General features: G+C 40.7%; 1 protein-coding gene across 1 annotated transcript in view; it reads left to right on the plus strand.

Annotated features, from left to right (window-relative positions):
* GRIN2B (glutamate ionotropic receptor NMDA type subunit 2B) overlaps nt 1-22,408 on the plus strand; it is a 168,836-nt gene that overhangs the window by 43,608 nt on the left and 102,820 nt on the right. The window contains exon 2 of the mRNA XM_026040405.1: nt 7,016-7,614. Within this exon, the coding sequence (XP_025896190.1) occupies nt 7,016-7,614 (599 nt within the window). The remainder of the gene's footprint in view (nt 1-7,015; nt 7,615-22,408) is intronic.

Raw genomic sequence — 22,408 nt, forward strand, 5'->3', positions numbered from 1 at the left:
GATGACCTCTGAGGTCCCTTCCAACCTTCGGCATTCTATGATTCTATGATTCTATGATCCCTGTGACCAAATAATCTTTGGTATCTTCTCTGAATTGTATATACTGGGCAATGATCCCTGTGTGCTTGGCTCTTTGGCCTATTTTATTAACTGCGCATGATAGATAGTGAAACATTCCCAAGATCAAGATTGCAGAATCTGGGATATTTTGTGTTTTCTCTGTTGCAAAATGCTTAGAATGAATGATTTCTGCAGTCCTGAAAGTGGAAATCACTTAACTATTTTCAGCCCTTGAGTCATCTTTAATCAGAGACCTTTTATTGCAGCTCTCAGGAACTCCTTGGTGTCAGAGCACTTGCTCAGTTACCCCAGGGCTAGGGCTCTGTAGTACATCAGTTTCTACGGCTAAAGACAGATTAATATTCAAGCTATTACCGAGATGTGTGTACCTGATGGTATTTATGCATGTAATTATTGTGACTACACATATGAATCTTGGTACCTTTAAGCCCAGGGTAGCCAAATGGAGCTACATGCCCTTATCTTGGTTATTTTCAGTAGTCATGAGAAATGGTTGCATCCAGAGAAGACTTAGAACAGCCATTCTTCTGGCTGCAGACCTTCTTTCTTGGCCACTTTAATGCCCAGTCTAGCAGGGACCAGAAGGACAACATGCTGCCCTGTAACAGAGGGCTCTCAACAGCCCTCCACAGATTTACAGCACTATACCTGGTTCTAAATAGTATTCAATGTGTCAGAGCTTCTTGGTACTTTGTTATTCTGAACTCTGGTTTTGGTATGACAAAAATCAAAATTGTTCTGTGAACAATGGAAAGAGCAAGGCCTGGCTTCTCCTTGTTTTGTGCGTTATGTCCCTAAATAGTCTTTCCCCCAGAGGTAGTTATCCCTGCTTGTCTTCTTGTCTCCTATTATTCTCCTCAGTGCATGGCTTGTCTTGCACCATATTTGTGCTCAGTGGCCAGCTAGTAGCTAATATCTCACTCTTGGGTCCTACCTGCCTACATTCATGAGAACACTGAACTGGGTCTCTATCTTCACTCACCAACCAATTTTTATAATCATCTCTCTGTAAGTTTCATCTCTGAGATATGTTTCCCTCTGTCAAATAAGGCCAGTATGTTCAGAAGTTATTATGAGAACAAGGGAGGGAATTGATGAATGATACGGTTATGCAAACCATGTTTCTACATCTAACAAATCAGAACTTCCCACTGACTGTACTTTCCCATGCTGGCTCTGAGGATTTACACCACTAACAATTCACTTATCATAGAATCAGAGCACTGGAAAGGRATTCAGGAGGTCATCTCCATCTGTTGTGCAAGACAAAATTGTTAATAATCCAGGGAACCTATTACACTAAGATATGGAAGTTTTTAAATCCTTACTAAATAGTATCAACTAGGATGGGTGTCATTAAGAAATGACACAGCCTGATGTGCTTTGACATTTCTTTGAGTAGGCTTTTCTGTGAATGTGTATTTCTGGAGATGGTAGTGTACGTGCATGACAGGAATGAAGAGATGCTTTTTCAAACCTCAGTCCCACCACAGGGATACAGTGCTAGGGCTATAGTGTCACTGCAAGCACTCAAGTAAAGAACTCGCACCGAATGATGCAGCATGTAATATTAGAAACAGAATTTTATTGTATTCAGTCTTTGAAAAAGACTCAATAAAAAAATTAAATGTGGGGAGCAAAAACAAACAGGCAGAAGATTCTGACTCCAGGCTAGCCTGAGGCAGTGATGAATTTATGGTGAGAGTAAACAGAAGTAAATGAATACTTCAGCAACAAACATCCTTATTTCCTGTCATATCTGTTATAATATACGGGACTTAGAAATATACAAAACTTAATTATAAGACTTTGAACTGTTGYGGCATTTTCCATCATGAACAATAAAACTCTCACTGAATCAGGTATCCTACCAGGACTGACAAATAGGTACACAGTGGTGTCTCAGTTTGAAGAAAAGAATTACAGAGGTAGGGAAATTAAAGTCTGTGTTTACGCCGAAGTTATTTGGTTGTTTGCTCACTCCTTTTTGTCCCCACGAAATCTGTGACAGGCAGGGCTAAAGTCTAAGCAAGAGGCAACCCTGTACGATTTTCCTGTAGATCAGACAGGGACTTTTCAAATCAAGACTTCACTAAGGACACAAGCAGCTTGCTTTTAATCAGGAAAATGAAGTCAGGATTTTTGAAAAAGATAGGAGCCTAAGACATTAGGATCTATAGGAACCCCTTTGCAAACTGAGGCACAGAAACTTTAATGAAGCAGTAGATATGGATAGATATACTGATATTCCAAAAGCTCAATTGAAAAGGTGCTACTCCTAGAACAGGAGCAGCACAAATTATCTTTCCATGGGCTGATGCCTGTACCTGTGCAGAGATGGCAGCCCAGGGCATTTTGCAAAAACATGGCTTGAATTCTACCTGAAAAGCAAGCATGCTTTTAACTAGGTCCTCAGTCAAATTCCTTGCACATAAACTGTCACATCTGGCTATTTTGGGTGACTGAACCTTGGACTGCAGAGGAGGAATTAATTATCTAAAAGTAAAACGACATGCAATTGTTTGCAAAAATCTGTTTAGGGCCCAGCCATCAGAGGGTGACACAGAGAATCAGATTACATTTCAACAGATTTTGGAGAGGAAACTTAGGAGCAAAACTGCAAATCTCAATTCCAAAGTCAGAAGTTACAGTATGGCTTAATAGAAGGCTGCACAGATTCCTCAAGATGAATGATCCACCATGTCATTTTCCAGGATCTTGCATTCCTCTGCTCTAGGGGCATTATCAAGTTTGCCCMAAGCCAAGAAGTGGTTTTGCTCTTGAGAGCAAGATGTTATCTCCAAGTCAGTAATTGCTTTTTGCCTACCAGAGGAATCCAGAGAGGCTGTTAGGAAGGAACTTGTGAGAAAAGCACCCTAGGGACTTCTGCCACGTCTGAGGTAAATGGTTTGCTAAATGGCAGTGATCGGCTCCAACTGGCACAGCTGCAGGAGAATTCTTTTTGAGAATCATGGATGGACTTTCCCTGCACCACCACTCCAGGCAGGGGAGGCAGACCTGGCGCTTCTGCCATACCTGTCTAGGTCTCCTCTTGAGGAATAGAAGGTATAGGGCAACTTAGAAGTGGTGGCATGTACACTTGGTGAGTATTTAAATCTTGTGATACCTCTGTAAAACCCTTGTGCATCCATCTAGGAACTTGTCAGCTTCCAGACTCCAAGAGAAGTCTTCATGGTGACTGCTTCTGCACCCTTTGCATGTGCAACCAACTTCCTTATCTCAGAGGTTAAGCATGCTGGAGGGGGTGGCAGTACTTGTCCCAGCACCRGTAAATTCAGAGCAGATTTTCTGTGGGAAGCCATCTGTCAGCTGGGGAGTGGCGCTGTGTCAATCGATCAGCTCCACCTCCAGCTCAGCTCTGCAAACTACAGATCCTTGACCTTGAGGGTGACTGTGGGGGTGTAGTAGAATCTTTGGAGGTATTGATATCTTCTAATGGAGCCTCTGCTCTTTCAGGCTGAGTGAGGGACACTTCTACACCTTGCTGTGTCTTGCAGCAGTTAGCTGTGGGAAGCCTTGACTCACAGATTAAAGGGTGTAGGAGAAAGACAAGCTCTTTTATGTAGTCAAGCCTAAATGATAGGCAATTCAACTGGATGATATGCAATATAAGAGTGTGCAATGTAATTCAACCTATCTCTATCCCAAGCTTAAAACTGTCTCTTAATGGCAAGTTTGAACCATGTTTTGCTTGTTCCAAGGTAAGAAAGGGAGACAGAAGAAGAGACTCCTTACCGTCTTCTGGGGAAAAAAACCTCTAAGTGTCTGGAGGGGCAAAATACTCTTTTTGGGTTTAGACTGTAATAAAGCACTAATGATTCTGTAGGATATATGTGTATAAAACTGCATATGTGTATATGCATTTTTTTTTTTACTGCATATGTGTATATGCAGTAAAAAATAAGTTCTTTCTCCCAGTCCACAAAATTTTACTGTACCACCACAGTGAAGTCAGATCCAAGTTCTGCCTGATAACTCTGTGGTTTTCTGTCATTTCAGCTTCCTCTCTTTTTCCATCAAGTTTAGTCAAAAATGAGGAGATGAAGGAAATAGTAGCTTTCAGGATTTTTTTCTTGGTTTTCTTTTTGTCCCTCAAGAAGTCCTCTTAAAGATTTCTGTTCAACACTATCAGTAATTCTTATTTTTTATGGGATGGACACTTTCTTCTATACTGTTATATATTCTTCCTCTGTGGCCCCTCCTTTTCTCTGAGTGCCGAGTTGCTTAGGGAATGGAGAACTTTTGGCTACTCTGAGTATTGGGGTGATTTAAAGCCAAGAAACACTTGCCAAGCCAAAAGCTGGATTGGTGTGAACCTCCTTAATGTTCTCATTTTCAACAGAAGTTGTCACTTGCTTCTTCTGTAATAAAAATGCAAGCAGTTGCTCAAGAGCAATTATTATGTGCACAGGCAAGTGGTCTGTGCTATCTGATTTAAGGATGAGTGCATATGTCACTGGTGGAGAGGAATTTTGTTTAACTGGGTTGCGATAAAGCTATTTGCTGTGTTGATTTTTGGTGCTCTTATATGCTTTGATTAGTGAGGAGCTCTGAATTTTCTGCCTCAGTCTTTGGGGCTGGATTCCTGTCAACAGTTGGGCTGTGCACTCATGTGGAACAAGCTGTCAGTGTTCTCTTTAACTGAAATATCTGACTGTGTTTAGAATCACAAGGAGAGCAAGTACCTCCTTCACCTTGCTACCTCTTTTAGTATCTTCTCTATGTATGTATGCATATGTGTATATACAGTCTGGAAATACTAGTAGATTTACCGCCTCTTGTCCGCTGTTTGTTACTCAGGAAAGACTCATACCAGGTATTACACTCTTTTTTATTTTTATTATTATTTTTTTTTAATCTCCAGGCAAGATTTCAAGATGTCAGGTGCTAGATCAGCCCCAATTTTTCTAGGCTCTCTGCTGGAAACTGTAGAAATTTCTACAGTCCATGTAGAAATCCTGCAGTCAGGTCAGAGATTCTCATGCATAAACACAAGAAGACTTTTGCTGAATTTAATATAAAAACAAATACCAGTTGTCAGTATAGCTGTCTTTCCTTTTTTTTGTATTATATTGAGGACGAGGCAAAGAACAGCACCGGGTATTGGGGATAGTTGTACAGGCTTTCTTCAAACGAAGGCAGGTGCTGTCCCAATAGCTTTCTTGTGTATCTGATTTTCTGGATTTTTTTTTCTCTATAAGCTTTAAAGATAAAATGTAGCTTATTTTTTTAAAAAAACAAACAAACTAGGGTCTTTTCTGGAACACAATGCAGGGAGAAGGGGATGAATTCCAGTGATTAAAAAATATGAGCTGTTTTCTGCAGATTGAGAGCAGGAGTAGCTCACTTGCTGCCCTTATTTTTTTTTTTTTTTTTTTTTGACTTGTCTGCCTTTTTTTTCTTTCTCTCTTCACGCACATTGATTTTTTTTTTTTCCAGTATGCCAAGAGCACTCCTAAGAGTACTTTCACAAGTGGGTGGTGAGTTATGTGGAGGAAATAAATTAGTATTTAAACATTAAACCTTATAGGAGAGGCACAGGGATCTAGGAACAAGAACTCTTCTGCTTTAGGACGTAACCCACAGGGAGTTTAGGAAAGAGAAACAAACAACTTAATGCTGACTACAGGAGCAAGGTTTTCTTTCTGGAGCTGCTGAGCTTTGAAATATTTTGCCAATAGAGAAAATAGCAGTAGTTAATCAAATACCTGACTAAAGAAAGGATGGATGGCTGATTAACTGGCATCATTCCTAAAACTCAGCTTTACCTGCCAGACTGTAGCAGCATGAATCTGGTAGAGAGCTGTTCTGAAATGTGGATGCCTTGAGACAACATTTTGGGGTACATRTGCAATGAGTTTCTTCTAACCTACAGTCCATGACTACCTCCTTTAGAATATCTGATTCAGCCCTTCTGGCTTATTGAGGGGAGGCAGGGCTGCTATCTCATTCCTATTTTTTTTTTTTTTTGTTTGTGGTCTAGTCCTGCTCCACAGAAGTCAATAGAGTATCACAATTGATTTTTAAAGGGCAGAAGAGCAATCTATAAGACAGCATAATAGGAAATGTTTTTTTTCCATGCCTTTACAATACGAATCAGGTAGAAGATGAGACTTGTGTTTCACTGGACCTGTCATAAACTGAAAGTCTGATATCATGTGTAATCTCAGGAGGAAAATGGCTTTCAGAATGCCGCTGGGGAGCTAAGATCTATACAAAACTTCCTTTGAAGTCTCTGAGATTATAAAATAATGCAGGTCCTGATTCATGCAATCATGACCATGGTTCAGGTAGGATATGAAGGAAATACCAAGAGAAATATATAACTAACATTTCTCTAAAATACAGCACAAACAAACCCCATGATAGTTTAGGATTTTTTTTCATTCTTAAAATGTTTTAATATATGAAAATTTTAAACAATATTTTGCAAATTTAAATAAATTTAATATGACACTGCATCTTCATAGCGGTTATGTGTAAAGATTACTTCAAGAGGAACATGCATTTCAGGTTCTCAGAGCTATTTGTATTCAATGATTTTGCATACTCTGGTTTTACTCTAATCTAGACACTCAAACTAGACTGACTGTCCTAAACTAAAGTAAAAATTAATGCTGCTCTGAGCCATGGTTATGCCACATACGAAGTTAGGAATAATTCTTGAATTAAATTACTTAATTTCTCCGGCCATGGAATATTTTATGTATGTTCTCTCTCTTTTTTTTTTTCCTAGTCTTGTGTATTACTTATTGCCTGCCTGTTAGAAAACCCTTACACTCTGCCCAAGACATGAAGTGCAAGAATCTTAATGCATCCTCCTCCATGCTCAATAGGGCTGGCTAGGAATAGGAATGCTGTTTATTTCCTTTGACCTATTCTTGTTTTCTCTTTCTCTGGCTTTCTGTTCTAGGATGAATCATCCATGTTCTTCCAGTTTGGTCCCTCAATAGAACAGCAAGCCTCTGTTATGCTCAATATCATGGAAGAATATGACTGGTACATCTTTTCCATTGTCACTACTTACTTCCCTGGTTACCAGGACTTTGTGAACAAGATCCGAAGTACCATTGAGCACAGCTTTGTGGGCTGGGAACTGGAGGAAGTCCTCCTGTTGGACATGTCCCTGGACGATGGGGATTCAAAAATCCAGAACCAGCTCAAGAAGCTCCAAAGCCCTGTTATCCTCCTCTACTGCACCAAGGAAGAGGCCACCTACATTTTTGAGGTAGCCAACTCTGTGGGTCTGACAGGCTATGGTTACACATGGATTGTGCCCAGCCTGGTGGCAGGGGATACAGACACAGTGCCATCCGAGTTCCCCACCGGGCTCATCTCTGTCTCATATGATGAATGGGACTATGGTCTTCCTGCCAGAGTGAGGGATGGAATAGCCATAATCACCACGGCTGCTTCTGATATGCTGTCTGAACACAGCTTCATCCCTGAGCCCAAGAGCAGCTGTTATAACACCCAGGAGAAAAGGATTTACCAGTCCAACATGCTCAACAGGTAAGAAAAAGTTTTGGGCTAGCCTTACAAAAGAGAAGTCACAGAGGACCTGTGAAGCCACCAGAATAATTCTACTAGAGCACATGGTGTTTCAAGGGAGCGGGTTGTATTTGCTAGAACTTGGGCAAGGGGAGTAAGACCTGCATTGGTATATGGCGATTGCTGCTACTGTCAATGCCTTAAGGAGCATCAATACCATAGAAGAGGGAAACCAGCATAAAGCAAATGTACAACAAAGGTATGATACAAAAGGATGGATGTGCCCCTCTATGCACCAAGTGTTTGCTTATATAACAATGCTGATCTCCTTGTAGTCTGTTTGTACAAATGGATGTGTAATTATCAGATGGATTCTTGTTACAAACGGTGGATATTTTTGTATTTAAATTTAGAAGGCTCCATGTTCCATTCCAAGCATCAGGAATATGTAAACAGGTGTCTGTGGTAGGTGAAAATTGTATAATCCACTCTGGATATTTTTATGGCACCTGTTTTCTGAGTACCTGAGTATCCTCCTGCTGCCCATTTGCCTGGCTTTACAGGAGTTGAGGGAAGTATAGAGAGGTGTGGAGAGCCAAAGCTGCAAAAGAATTTAGGGTCAACAACTACGCTCAGCTTCTGCTCTACCTTGGAAGCATTTCCCTTAAGGTACCCTTTGGTACCTTAATCTAAATCTCTACAAAGAGGAGGACTTGTGTGATAACCTTTCTCAATGACACTTCATTGGCCATTGTAATTTCACTCATTATTCTGGCTGTTTTGAGTTCCATTCTGTCTTCTGTCTGTTATACAGAGAATATGGGCATTTTGATTGAGACTGTTTTTTTTTCTAGGTGGAAAAGACAAAAATAAATAGGGAAAAACTATAATCTTTTGTAGAAACAGTGCTAAGATACCTGCTCAAAGTCAGAGGAAGCCTGTGAGGCAATAGCCTCTAGACAAACACCCTGACTACTCAGCCTACTTTCTTTGCCCCACCTGGAGTTCTGGTATTGTCAGCAAGTCTAACAACTGAAAATGGGAAATTTGAGAAGGTGATCTTTGCAATTAGCCAGTTTCCTGATGCTAAATTATCATTTCTTAGTATTTTACATGTAGAAGTGCTTGGGCAAGTGTTGCTTTTTAAACAGGATAAGAAGAATCCAGGAAACACTTGGTAAAAGAGACCACCACATGGAGTGTGATATCTCTGTTAGTTTGCCACGGTGAATCATAGCATAGTGCAAATGTGATGTATTAGTTTGTAGTCTATGATTCCTCACTGTAATCTGTACGAGGCAGTCATAAGGACTGGTGGGCAAGAAAGCAGGGCAGATATGTGTGAGTAGCCCTATTGCAGTCTAAAAACATGTGGATAGTTGTTCCGTCTGGAGATGGTGAGTAGGTAAGATGAGGAAAGGTAGCTAATGTGATGTTTATGCAGTAGAGTGGAAAGATGACCTGGCACTGAACCATCTCATCCACTGGACAAGAAGGATTGTTTATCATCAGTGCTTAGGTGCAAATGCAACATGGCTGTTACTCCCTTTGCCAACATTAAAWCTGGATGTCTGTGCTCAGACAGGTATCTGACCTTGGTATTGAAGGATGGTAAACCTCTAGCATGGAATTTGGACTATGCTAATGTGGCTGTGAAGTACAGATTTTTTTTTCTTTTCATTCCTATGTCAGTGTAGTGCTAACTTGGAGTAGTGTGAGGTCTCAGTGATCCTGAAGACTGTGGCTGCTAGTAGTGTGACAGGAATCCTATGATGTTCAAACTGTATGTCTCCCATGCACAGCCCTGCAGTTCTTCCCAGTTGTCAGTGTATGCAAAAGATGCTTCTTGGCACTGCCGACGTTATTGCTGTGCCTTCATCACTGTTCYAAATGTAAGTCCTATTCTTGCATATAGAAGTGAGTAAGAGCTCTGGTGAATTCTGGACAAAGAGGCTGAGGTATGAGAAAGCTCTACAGCATAATGAATTATAAGCTGAAGAGAAAGAGGGTCCTTCCTKGCTGATCTCCATAGCTAGTGTGCTAGTGTTTTCTGTGTCAATATAACATTTTTCTTGCACTATGTAATTCTGTATTACCTAAAAAATTAAAGACTGAGAAAGTCTCTTTTTTGACCAATTAGATCACTCACTACTCTTTTTTATTTTATTTTTTTCTCCGTGATCCATCACCAGGCGTGTCACCAGGTCTAATTGTCTTGACTTCTTCCTTCCCATACTGAGTTTTCATTTTCTGCAAGCCATGGAACAATCAAAGATGCCCGAAGCTTTAAGCAGTGGTTTTCTTCTTAGCTAAGCTTCAGAGAGTCATCCTTGAAATGATCAAAAAACAAAAACATATTTAATATATGCAAAGTTATCAAAAGGAGCATGAAGGTAGATTGCTGCCTTACCTTTCCAACTGATTAATGCTTTTTGAAGTGGGGCTATGTTGTGTCCTTTCAGCAATCCTTTAGAAAACAAAATGTTATCCCATGCTGTGTGGTGCAGTATTCCGCAGATGTCTTTTGCTAGCTAGTTCTGTTGACACTGTTCAAGTGTATGCATGATATCACACCTATATAACTACACTGCTTTTAGGACCCAGTACAGTATCTCTGCAGAACACTTATTTGAATTGTGTAGCTGTCAGTAGCTCAGACACTCTAGAGTCTCTAGATATGACAGTACCATTGTGCTATATGGATATGCACAGAAACCTGGGCACCCCATACCACCACAATTCATGTCAGTTTTGAAAAAATTAGTTTTGTTCTCACCTTCATGGCCTAGCTGGCCCTTACTCCTTTTCTATTTTAAGTATAGCTGTCACAGGAATGCCTGCAGAAACGTGTAGATATACAAAGCTTTGTTTGAGTCTTGCTGAGAAGCACAGTCAATTAGTCCATGCTGAGCATACTCTGACACTGTTTCGATTGCTGTGGGCACCTGAACAAGCTCAGAAATCATTTTACTATCTTTACTGTCTTGCAGATGAATATTTACTGCAGTATAAATATTTTCTTTGACTCTCCCAGCATTGGCCTCTGCTCTGCCATTGTGAGGATTTGTTCTTTTATCCCCCTGCAAATGTTTCTTTATTATCTGTCTTTCACTTTTTTTTGTTTGTTTTTTGAGTGAGTGAGTGAGATGGCTGAGGTGTGAATTTCAGTGGGGAGAGTGCTTAATTTTATTTTTCAATGATATTCCTGTTGAACATCTTTAGCATGTATAAGCTATCACTGTCCAAAATAAGCCGTTTCTGAAAATCCAAAGATTTGATTGGAATGCAATTGCTTCAACCTCAGTCTCATAGTCTGAAGACTGGAGAGAATGAAGGTAAAGGAGAGGGWGAAGGAAGTGAAAATAAGTGGAGCTGAAGATCTGCATTTATCTCACAGTCTGAAATTATTGGTTATAATCTATGTTCATACCTTTATGTCCCATTGAAAGTATCATGTGCTAAACTTTAAACTTGTCCTGAAATTTTTGTTTTTGGGGATAGTATAGATTCTACAGATCTGCTCATTTTGCTTTGATACTGGCTGCTTCATACTATCTTTAACCTCTTTCATCTCCTAGGATCCCACAGTACTCGAGCACTCTGCAAAACACAGTGGTAATGTTTGTGTCCATGACATGGTCAGGCTTGCTTTGGATGGACTTGAGGTTTTGCAACATTAATTTTATTCCTGCCCCAGATGCAGAAATACTATATTGAGCCATCTGCAGCTTGCATTTCCCTCTCAACATGCCTTCACAGAATCGAGAAATGTATGTATGTGGGCTTGATGTCTGGGAACACTGCGAAGTGCATGTAACCTCACATAATACATCACCATGTAGCTGGTGCTTCAGAAAATCTTGAAGCTAATCCAAAATGGCCAATTTACTTCAAATCCATAGCTGGAAAGTAGTGCGATAAAGGAATTTTCCGATTTTATTCCTTGGTGAGTGACGTAACCAACTGAAAAAAGTATATAATTTAATTCAGCTGGGGCACAGTATATAGTAAGACCGTGAATTAGTCATTTCCCAAGATCTGCCTTTGAACACTGAACACTTATTGCCTTTTTTTTTTTCTTTTTTTAATCTGGATGCAACTAATGATCTTACTCCGTGTGATGTTTGCTGATGATCGGCCTGGGTGTATGGTGGAGTAAGGAGAAATGAACTGAATGTTGCAGAGGTTTAGAAAGCAAGTGTGCTTTCTCCAGGATTCTACCCTTTCTTACAGTGACAATTCTTGTTTTTACAAGTGCTTGTGCAAACAAAATTTTGTTTGATCTAATGGTTGTAAGCACAAAAAGAATCAGGAAGGACTTTTATCTAAATGTCATTTCTCACCAATGTAGGTGTTTGGTCTGCATGTTGTCACATTAATAATGGTCTCATAGCAACTGTTTCTTGTCTATCTTGAAATTAATGCTTTTCTGTGTTATTGTAGAATTGAGAATTATTATCTTGACTATTGAATGTTGCAACTCTTCTTTTCTTTCCTAGAAATTAGCTGACTGGTGAGATAAGTCCATTAATTGATAAGAAAATGGCACTTTAAGAAAGACTTGTTTTACAAGTATTAGTTTTCCTTTTTAATGTTCTTGAAGAAGTTTTCTTCTTGTGAAGGATTTATCTCCATTTTGCTAATAGTAGACTTATGTGGTCATTTGGAGCTCAAATATCTAAAACTATTAAGTACTTGGTTTATTTATTCCTCTACTGTCCTAGAAAGAAATCTATGCAAGGGATTGAATATTCTAATTCATAGTTATCTCAATCACCAATCTTGTCSTGGATATCCAGGAAATCACTGCTCTCTGTGCTCTCTCCTCTGCTGAATGAGAGGATTACATAGGTCAGGAAGGAGTTTCTAACAAAGTTTTCCTCAGATTTGGAATTCATTCCTTTTAGCTCTTCTAGGAGAGTCTGCTAACCTTCTAGGCATTCTGCAAAACCCATCTATGCTCCCTTCACCATGACTGCTGAGAAGGGAGTGGGAGGAGATGGCTTTGCCTATAGGCAGCCTTCTGCTTATTTTGTTACTTTAATTGATGGGACAGATTTCCTTCAGCTCAGGATGGGTGCCTCTCATTACATTTCAGAAATAGGAAGAAAATAAATAAAAGGAGCATTTTTGAGAGTGGAACTCAGGAATGAGTCATGAGAAAAAAATATGATTTATGGCACATATCATTTGAAGCTCAGATGTTTTGTATGAATATTTACAGTCACTGGGCTACATAAGCTGTGTTTTATTACAGCCTTCCTTGAGACCTTGGTTCTTCCTACTGGTTGTCATGGCTGCTTGTGAATGCTGGGCCATAACTACTAGTTTGTTGTTATAGGGTAACTAATGAGTTCTACGCTGATTGGCTTTAATAGTCTCTCATTTAACACCAAGCTGCACACACCAGTTTTCATTTTAATAAAAAGTGCAATGAAGCATTTGCTTTGGAATTGAAAATATAAATGTGGAATTGTACTGGTTTCGCAAAGAAATACATTGGAAGCAGAACAAAGGCGGATTCAATTCTGCACCTCAAACTCCACAAATATAAAAACAGTTGGCAACTTAGCCTGATTCATTGTCTGACCATATATAATACCTCAATTTTGGGGGAGAAACTAACTTTCATCTGTAGCTTTCCACACCAAGCAGTTAAGAAATATGAAAGAGCCCTTGATGAACAGTTGGAGTCTATTTTGCCTGAAACAGTCAGCGCAAGCTCTGTTCTCACAGTGCCACATTGCCCTAGTGGTAATTAGGAAGCACTGAGGTTTTGGACAGCTGAATGGTGAGTCAATGAGGAGAGGAGGTACCTGCAATAGGACTGTGTGAATATATTGTTCCCCTGGATGGCACTCAAGACCCTATGGTACATATATTTCTGTGAAAGTATGCAGTGCCCTTGTCTCCTTCAGGGCCTTGGGCCTGAACCCACTTTTCCCAGGTCAGTGCCAAAAGCAGTGTCCTTTGCAATGCCTGTGCCCCTCTTGGGTCTTCCTCATTTCTGGGGCCTCTCCCAACTCTCCCACCTTCTCCGTTCCAGACATGGTAGCTATTGCCTGCCATGTTGGACACAGGAATAGTCATATATTATTTACACTTACTGTCACTGAACTCCTCTGTACTGCCTTATAGCTGTATAAGCCACACAGCTATAACAGAGCTCGAATAGATTTTTTAAAGCAGGAATGGAGAGGGGTTGACAGAGATGCCCCTTTCTCTATTGGTAAGACTGGTGAATTTCATGCTGACACAAGCTGTGGACAGTATGAAGGTCTTTCTGACTTTTGGGAGGCCACATCTAGCTTGCAAAGTGTGTAGAAAGGCATGCTCCAAGCCTTAAACCCAGCGCTGCTACAGTGGTGGAAGGTGCAACATTTGAACTTGTTTCTTAACTCCTGGGAGGAAAGAAGATATAAGCAGTGTGTTCCTGCGGATACAGAAATTGCCCTTTTCAAAAACTTGGAAGGTGAGGAAGCATATGTAAGTTTTGACCTTTCAATTTAAGCTGGTGTCTTGTTAGCAGCTTGTTATGTTCCTGCTGGCTGGTGTGTCCAGCTGCTGTTAGGTTGGTACTAGCTGGCAGCAGTGGAGTGAGAGCTGATGACATATTAGAGATCCCTGCTGCGGAAATCTGCTTATTCCCGTCACTACTCTACTGGCAGCTGGAGGCTAGGGATGGCCAGTGCCTCCTGTGTCAGTCAGGGTCTCTCTGCCATCCTGTAGCCCTTGTTATGCATCACCTCATCCACTGTGACTCACATACTACTATCGCTTTTTTTTTTTTTTTTTTTTTTTCTGCCCTATATCTCCTTTTGCATTTTATTTATCCCGTGTGCATATAACTATGTTTGGTTCTCCCTGTCATGTTTGTTCAGTTCTGGTGAAAGATGCTGTGTTAGTAACCCTGTAACCCCAGCTAGTAACTGCTTACTCTTCTCCCCTGTCATGCAGTGAGTAGGTATAGCCCACAGGGTGGTAGAGGGGATAATATGTTTGCTGTGTCCTGGCACAGTGTTGATTTCCTCTTGTTCATCTTCTTGACTCTGACCCCTACATTCCTGGAGAGCATTGGCAAGTGTGCAGGATGCTGAGGACACGTTTGCAGGCATTAGACGAGGACTGCTAATGGCACTTAGCACAGAATGTCAAGGTCTATGTCTATCTGTCCTCCTTACTTTGTCCAGCCCCCTAAACCCAGTGCTTGGGTAGTGGGAGTGGGAGGCACAGCTTTTTCATCAAGGAAGAGTCTAAAATCCAACTCAGCTCACTAGTAAGAAACTGATGAGTCCTGACTTCTGAAAGGGAAAACATGATGGGGGAAAAGAAGAGAGCAGAAAGGCTGCCTGCTTTGTTCTTCAGTATTTCCCCCAGGATGCTTTGGTCTTGCAGGGTGAGGCTTTCTCTGAGAAGGCAGAGAGAAAGCACTTGCTCTGTGGGGACAGCAGAATTTTTAATTCTGTTTGTGGCTATGATAGAATAGTATAGTTCAAGTGGAGTGGTGGGTTCTAGGAAAGGGCTTTTCTCTTGATTAGAGGATAGAGCCTTTTCATAAAGATGATCAAAGTCTACTAGCTGAGAATGAATTTGGTACGCACCATCATTTTTGAGGTAGAAAAATGTCCACGTTCTGCTTCCAGCCCTCTGAGACATCTATTTCACAGCCAAGGCAAATTAGTGCTAATATTRTGTCAGCTTCACTTGCTGATGACAGTATGCTTTAACTTGTGCACTCAGGAAATCTCCCTACTGTTGATGAAAAGTGAGTCAAGCTCTTTTCTTTATGGTGTAGCTCAAGGAAAAAGTGGGAAACCACAAATGCAGGGTGGCCTATGGTTAGCGTTAGCTAGCGTTAACTAGCTCTGGTGACAAAACACAACTGCAGTCCTGTGGGCTATGAAGCATCCCAGGCAGTTTGATGACCTGCTTTCGCAGTATAGTAGACAGAGGATGTCAAATAGTCCTTTTCCTTCAGGGACTGACTTCTTGGAGCTGTGGGTATTTTCTGAACTTGCATGCTGTAAATCAATGGTTAACCATCTGGAGTTTTACCACGAGATCCTGTAAGGAATACATGCATATTTATTTTGATGGAAAGATTTTTCTCCTCAGTTTTAATGTTCTTACTATCTTTCAAGTTTTTAAAAATAGGAACAACTGCGTTGCTATGGCTCCCTGTGCAACTCTGGAGCAGTTTTCTTTTCTTTGATGCAGTTTCAGTTCAAAATGCAGTTCAATAAGGCACCAGGCTGGTATGCCGCCTAGTGGCTCCATCCCAGGGGTGTGTGGGGATGGCTGGGTCAGCATTTAGGATCTAAATACAAGATAAAGAAATACATGACTAAAGGAAAGAAAAAAAAATCAGGTGGCTTTTTTTTTTTTTTTTTTTGGAAGAGTCAAGACATTAATTTTGCTGTGTTGTGTGTTATATTCTGCTATTTTAAAACCATCCCTGGAGTTTAACTTTAGATGTGATACTGTTTTCCACCTTCTGTCCTATACCACTGTGCAATGTTCTTAAACCCTATAAAACATCTGGCATGTTCCACTCCAGAGGCACCTGCAATCCAGAGGTGGGTGAAGTGGTCTTTGCTGTATGTGCTTAGTCTAAGAAATCATTGCACACATTTAAAGCTAAGCTCATTGTTAAGTGTTTTGATGAATTGAGGCTTTGAGTACTATTGACTGGCTGCTGCTGCAAAAATTCTTTTTAGAATCATTGCTTTAAGGATGTTCTTGAGTCTGGTGTCCAAATTTTGGGGAAAAATGTGCATCTGCATATCTGTGGGACAGCTGAATACTCATCTCTAGTGGCCCAAACAACTGTCATTTCAAACACCTGTTATCTGTGAGGAATCCAGACCTCTGTATATAATTCATACCCCTCTCTCAGCCCATTTATGAATAGATATATATTATAAATGTTTTGTTTCATGTTGCAAAATTTATTTTCATTCTCGGTCTAAAGGCAAACATTTTGGAAAATCTGAGGAAAGAGCCTTATTACTCCAATTTTGAGTTATGAGAGTGTGAAATAAATACATTTGTTCTGCTTTCAAACAATTATTCAACAGTGTTTTTTGTGGGCATGGGCAAATAACTCAAAGCTAACTGCAGTTTCAAATTTCAAAGTTTGGTATGTAATGTTCAGCTTGATACTAGTCTTTTTTAGGTTACAAAAATTGATTTTGAAGTAAGTATAAACTTTTGATGGTGGCATACGTTAGCTTAATATAATATTTTTGCTTACACTCACTATATACTACATTTCTTGAAATATTTGAATGAAAAGTGAGCTGGAATTGTTAATATTTAGAAAGCTTAAAAGTGAATGAAATAGTGAAATAGAAACTAGAAATGGCAGAGACCTGTCAGTGTGTCCAATACGCTACCTTTTCTATCATTCCTCCAGCGAATTCTGTCCTAATTTAAGTAAATGTCCCTACTCAAGCCTGCAAGTATCTTAATTTAAAATGAATACGAAAATCTAACCATAGTGTGCTTGAGATGATCAATCAGATTGAATGCTGTCAGCCATTTCCGTATAATATTTGTTCTTTTCCACCCCTGTAGAGAGATTCCTGAGCTTGCTACATCACACTTAACAGGTCTCCACACCTGTCTTGATTGAGTAAAGATTGTAAAGTGATTAAAGCCTTTTTCTGAAGTAAGGTACCATGAAAATGCTTGAAAAACAGGCTGTGTGAACTTGATTGACCTAAGTTGCGCTTTGTAGGGATCTGAGAGATGGCAGCTAATCGGATGAAAAGTTCACCCACTGATGGCATAGCTAGCGTGGAAGATTGCTGCCACATTCAGCTGAAAACCAGTGTATATCTGTGGCCTGGCACTGGTTGAAAGCATACAAATGCTGACTTAACACTGTTTTGTTTTGTTTTCCTTTATTTTTGAAGCAGTATTAAAACGAGATGGAAATGAGTTTTCAGTGTCAAAACATCCAGCGTTCTTCACTGTATTATTAGTGTCACAAATGAAATCATTTTTCAGCAAGATGGCTACCTCCAGTAGCAGTGTCAGCATCTTACATTTATTTATGACAGGCTATAGTATCTTTATCTGCAATTCCAAAACACTTCATGAAGTCGAAAAGCACTGCTTAATTCATCACTAAAACTCACCTGAGGGGTGAAATAGTGCAACTGTTTAACAGCACCCAGTCAGTACAAAGCAGAGATGAACACCACATCTTGCTAGAGCTGCAAGAAAAATTTCAGCTAGCAGAATATAATTGCTAGAGGTGGATTTTGGCCAGGACATTAAGGCTGTTTTAATAAGCACAAGAGATTACCGGCTATGCTGACATGCTTCTCATATGTGTGTGCAGTGCTGCCAAACATGGCTCCAGAAGTGGTTTCAGGAAGGAGTCTGGAAGCTTTTCCAGCATTCAGATTCCATCAGATGAGATGTGCTTTGAAAGACCTCCTCTATCATGAGTTGCAGGCWTTGTTTGGACAGATGTATCCAGATTCTTCACTGATTGTTTTCCTCAAAAGCTTTGGGTAGAGTGAGATAATCAGTGAGTCTGCTGTGACCCTGCACCGGGTGTAGTCAGTGATAACTAGAACCAGGTGGAGAGCAAAAGGGTTGAGTGTAATGAAATTCTGGGAAGCCACAGGGTAACAGATGCTGTAAAATCAGAGATGATAACTCTTTTCGTCTTGAAAAATAATATGACATTGTCAGAAAAAGCTCTTTAAATGACAGGAGGTACCTCAAGCATGAACTACTGCAAGCAGCAGTCTTGAAGATGCCAACTCTGCACTGCTGCACCTAAGTGCTAACATATGATATAGTGAGAACTCAGAAGAGTACTTGCTGCTGCTTAAGCCATGAAAAAAATGCTTTTCAGCATCACCAAGGGACTGTGCAGACTTTGAGGTGCAAAGTGTAGATGCTTACAACCTCAGAATATATCTGAAGATCTAGCAACTGCTCTTCAGTATGCGTTATATGTAGTTTCATCAAATAGCTGCCCTGGAGACAGCATGTGAAGTTGAGCTCTCCATCCCCTTGGCTTGCCCAGTTTCAGGAGATGCAGTACTACCATTTTTTCAGGGTTTCTGCTCTTCTGCTGCTCCTGTCCTCTTGCTCTTCTCAGCTTCCTTTTCTGTTCTTGCAGGCATGGTGTTGAGATGACTTGGGACAGGGGTGCCTCTACTTGYGAAGCTATTTTGGTATGAATTTAACTGTGAGAAGGAGGAGGTCTTGTCCTTTGCCAATGTGAAACTACTAGTGAGATAAGTATCCCAGAGAAGGTGCCAACTCACAGTTTCTCTGGTTGCTGTGGAAAGATGTTAGTTCTGGGAAAGGCTCCAGTTTGACTGGCTAGAGCAAGTTTGATTAAAACAAATTAGTGATTTGTATTTATTTCTCCAAGCAATTTTTCATGGAAAGCTCAAGTTTGAATTGATGAAGGTGCAAGCTTAGTAACGCTGTGAAATTGATTTGGGATAGTTTATTATAGTTCTGTGAAACTGCTTAACAAGAAAGTTTGGCAGAGAGAGGGAAGTGAACTAGAAAAGCATGGCACTGTCAACAGTGGGTGGCACTGATAGTACCCTACAAGCCAGCACACTATATTTATTCATTCAGGAGGTAGAGATAGCACCAGGAGAGTGGAGTATCAGCTCAAGCACCTGAGTAAGAGGTATGCACCACTTTCTGTTTGTGATCAGATTGGTCTACACTGTGATTCAGGTGGCCCCTTCCCTTCCTTTTTCCCATCCATTTCTAAACCCTCACAAAATCTGGACAAGGGATCCTACGCCTCTGTGCTCAGCTGCACCACTTCTGACACCTTCATCACCGACATCATTTTTCAGGAGAAAGGTATGAACACAGAAAGACAGATGAATGTGAAGATGAGGTGCAGAAGGAGGAGCACTTGGGGAAATAAAGCCACATTGGTCCTGTTTATACAGCCCTCACTGTGAAGGTAACACAGGCTATTCCTGATGTCTCCTGAATTGGCATGCAGCTCTTTCCATCAAGTGGGTGGGCTGGAGATGGCACTGACCTTTATTTTTCTGCATGATCTGTAGTCTACCTTTTCAGTTGCTACAAATTAGAGCAGCAGCACTGAAAGTTCTTGTGACTGTTGCTATACCTATTCTATTAAATCTGGACAATGAGGAATCCCATCTCAGTAACTTCCTACACCCTTTTGTCATTGCCTGAGGAGAAGTCAAGGGAAAAAAAAGCCATGTACATTTGCTGTATTATGATGGAAGCTCATCCTGGAAGCTTTTTAAAGCCATAGGAGAAGAAGAAAAAAAAAAATATGTGAAGGCATATAAGCATCTCATTTGGAGGTGGTTGAATGAGAAATGATCCTCRGTCTTTCTTGCCTCACCACACGAGAAAGTGCTATGGAAAGGAGCTGCAGGACTGGTAAAGGACATAAACAAGCAGCACAGGGACAACAGCATTCAGATAATATTTAGGTCTGAATTGAGTGCTGCAGAAAGCAGTGAGCCCTCAGCACTCCATGTGGTGCAGTTGTACAAGTAAAGCAGTGCTGTAAAGAGTTGCCTGGGAGGCTGTTTGCTAGCACCTATGGCAAGGAATTTGGCCTGGGAGAAGGGATAAGGGAGAGCTGCACATTGATATGAGTGTGGGTGGGAGAGCTGCACATTGATATGAGTGTGGGTAACATTCAAGTACTGTTAGGAATTGATGTAACAAATTCTATGGTGGCCCTTGCTGGTAGGACTATGAAAGATGATGATAAACTGAAGAAGGTCTTGCTTCTAGGAAAGGCTCTCAAGGAGCATGTCACACTTACTATGGCAAAAAGCTTGCTTTTCTAGTCAGGTTGTCAATTGTCTTGGTTTTGCAGTGTTTCCTCATTAAAGATGCTGTTTTCTCTTGTTCTTTCTTTGTGCCAGGATTTTTTCAGGAATTTTTTTATTCCTCTTGCCTTCTTAGCCAGCATGGGAGTGGCAGTGGGTGCTACAGTGATTTTAAAATACGTACTTCTGCAGTGTATCTGCCAAGGATGTTAGTAGTGGGTAGTCAAACAAGGAACAAATGATTGAACAACTGCTTAGATTCTTGAACTCACTGGCAATTTTGTGACTTCCTCCTCAACCCACTGATCCTAATGGGCTTCCCACTGTTTGCCTGAGAGAGCACTGAGTGGGGTTGCGAGTGGGACTCTTGTGTGCCTGCCAGGCCAACAGTAGTCTTTGCAAATTGATTTTTTTTTTCTTTTTYAATATAATTTTGGGGCAGTCTTGCAGAACTACATTGAAGGAGAGAATAGAAGGGTTGCGTGGGATGCAGTAATCCATAAAGCTAAGCTCTAAATTTGTGCACTCAATGCTCATGGTGATTTGCAATCAGGGATGAATCCACTGTCCTTGTTATCAGACAGGTCCCCTTTGTGTGTCTGTTACTCCCATGTGGCCCTCCATTCCTCCATCTATCTCATTCTTTTTTTAATAGGTGATTCTCTTTTACGGAAAAAAAAAATCCTGTTTTAAAATAGAAGAAACACTCCATTTTCTTCACCTCTATTCTTTATTTCATCTATTCTTTCCATGGAAGTGTCTGAAGTAGCACAAGTTCTTGAGAAATATGTTTTTTTTCTTCTCTCTTCCTTTGTGCTTTACCTCTGTGTCCCTTCTTCATTATATCTTCCTTTTGTTATTTTTTTCTGCCTGCTTCATATCTGTGTTTCTCCCCATCTCTCAACCCTTCTTCAAGGCTCTTTCTTCATTAATATGTTAATTTCTAGCCCAGGAATGCTTCTTGCAGTTCACTGTTCACCAGAGAGCTCCACAAAGAAGAAAGCCAGGAGAGTGAAAGGAAGGGAGAGGGAGAATTAAGAATACGAAGAAGGAAAGTAACTTACAGCAGAGCAGGACAAAGGATGTAAGTGAAGGGGGGATCATTCTCTGACTGTGTGATGATCCCAAGGAGAAGAGGATAGTCCACAGGTCTGCTTTGAACTGAGTTGATCTTTCTGTATTATTTTGATCTTTTCACCTTTTGAAAAATATTCTTATTGGAAATAAAAAAAATCAAAATTAAAAAAGAAGCCCTGAACTCTTCTTATTTTGGAACTAACCTCTTTCTAGGGGGCAATTTCCAAATTATTTATGTTCTGTATGCATATTTATTGATGTATCAACCCCCTGTTCCCACCTAATCATTTCAGGCTAGAAAAATCAGGTCAATTCCAGCCATTAATCATATTGATGGGAAATTCCTAGTCAGTGCTAAGGAACAGGGTCTCAGGGCTGTCTGTATAGTCCCAGCTAGCAGCATAGAATTAACTTAGTAGGAAAGAACAAAAATATGGGGTGTGAGACAGCAGGAACATCTTAATAAAGGTATGGAGATTGTGACTGAGAACTAAGCAGACCTCTCAGGCAGCCTTAGAGACCACCAAAGGCTTGGAAATATTTTCCTTTAGTCTTTTCTTTGTGAATAGTATCAGCATGTAAGAATARCACCACCAGACCAGGTCTGAAAGACTAGTAGGTCATTGAGAATTCTTCTCTTCCAGTGTTATCATCTGAAGAAATTTGGAGTTGACTAAACACAGAAGAGGTATCAGTGCTGGGCCCAGTGCTGTTCAACTTGTTTATCAATGACCTGGACGAGGGCACGGAATGCACCCYGAGCAAGTTTGCAGATGACACCAAGCTGGGTGGAGTGGCCGACACTCTGGAGGGCTGTGCTGCCATCCAGAGGGCCCTGGATAGGCTGGAGAGTTGGGCAGAGAGGAACCTCATGAGGTTCAATAAGGACAAGTGCAGGGTCCTGCACCTGGGGAGGAATAACC

Source organism: Nothoprocta perdicaria, unplaced genomic scaffold (assembly GCF_003342845.1).
Source record: "Nothoprocta perdicaria isolate Ctin4 unplaced genomic scaffold, notPer1 scaffold_256, whole genome shotgun sequence".
Classification (NCBI taxonomy): Eukaryota; Metazoa; Chordata; class Aves; order Tinamiformes; family Tinamidae; genus Nothoprocta; species Nothoprocta perdicaria.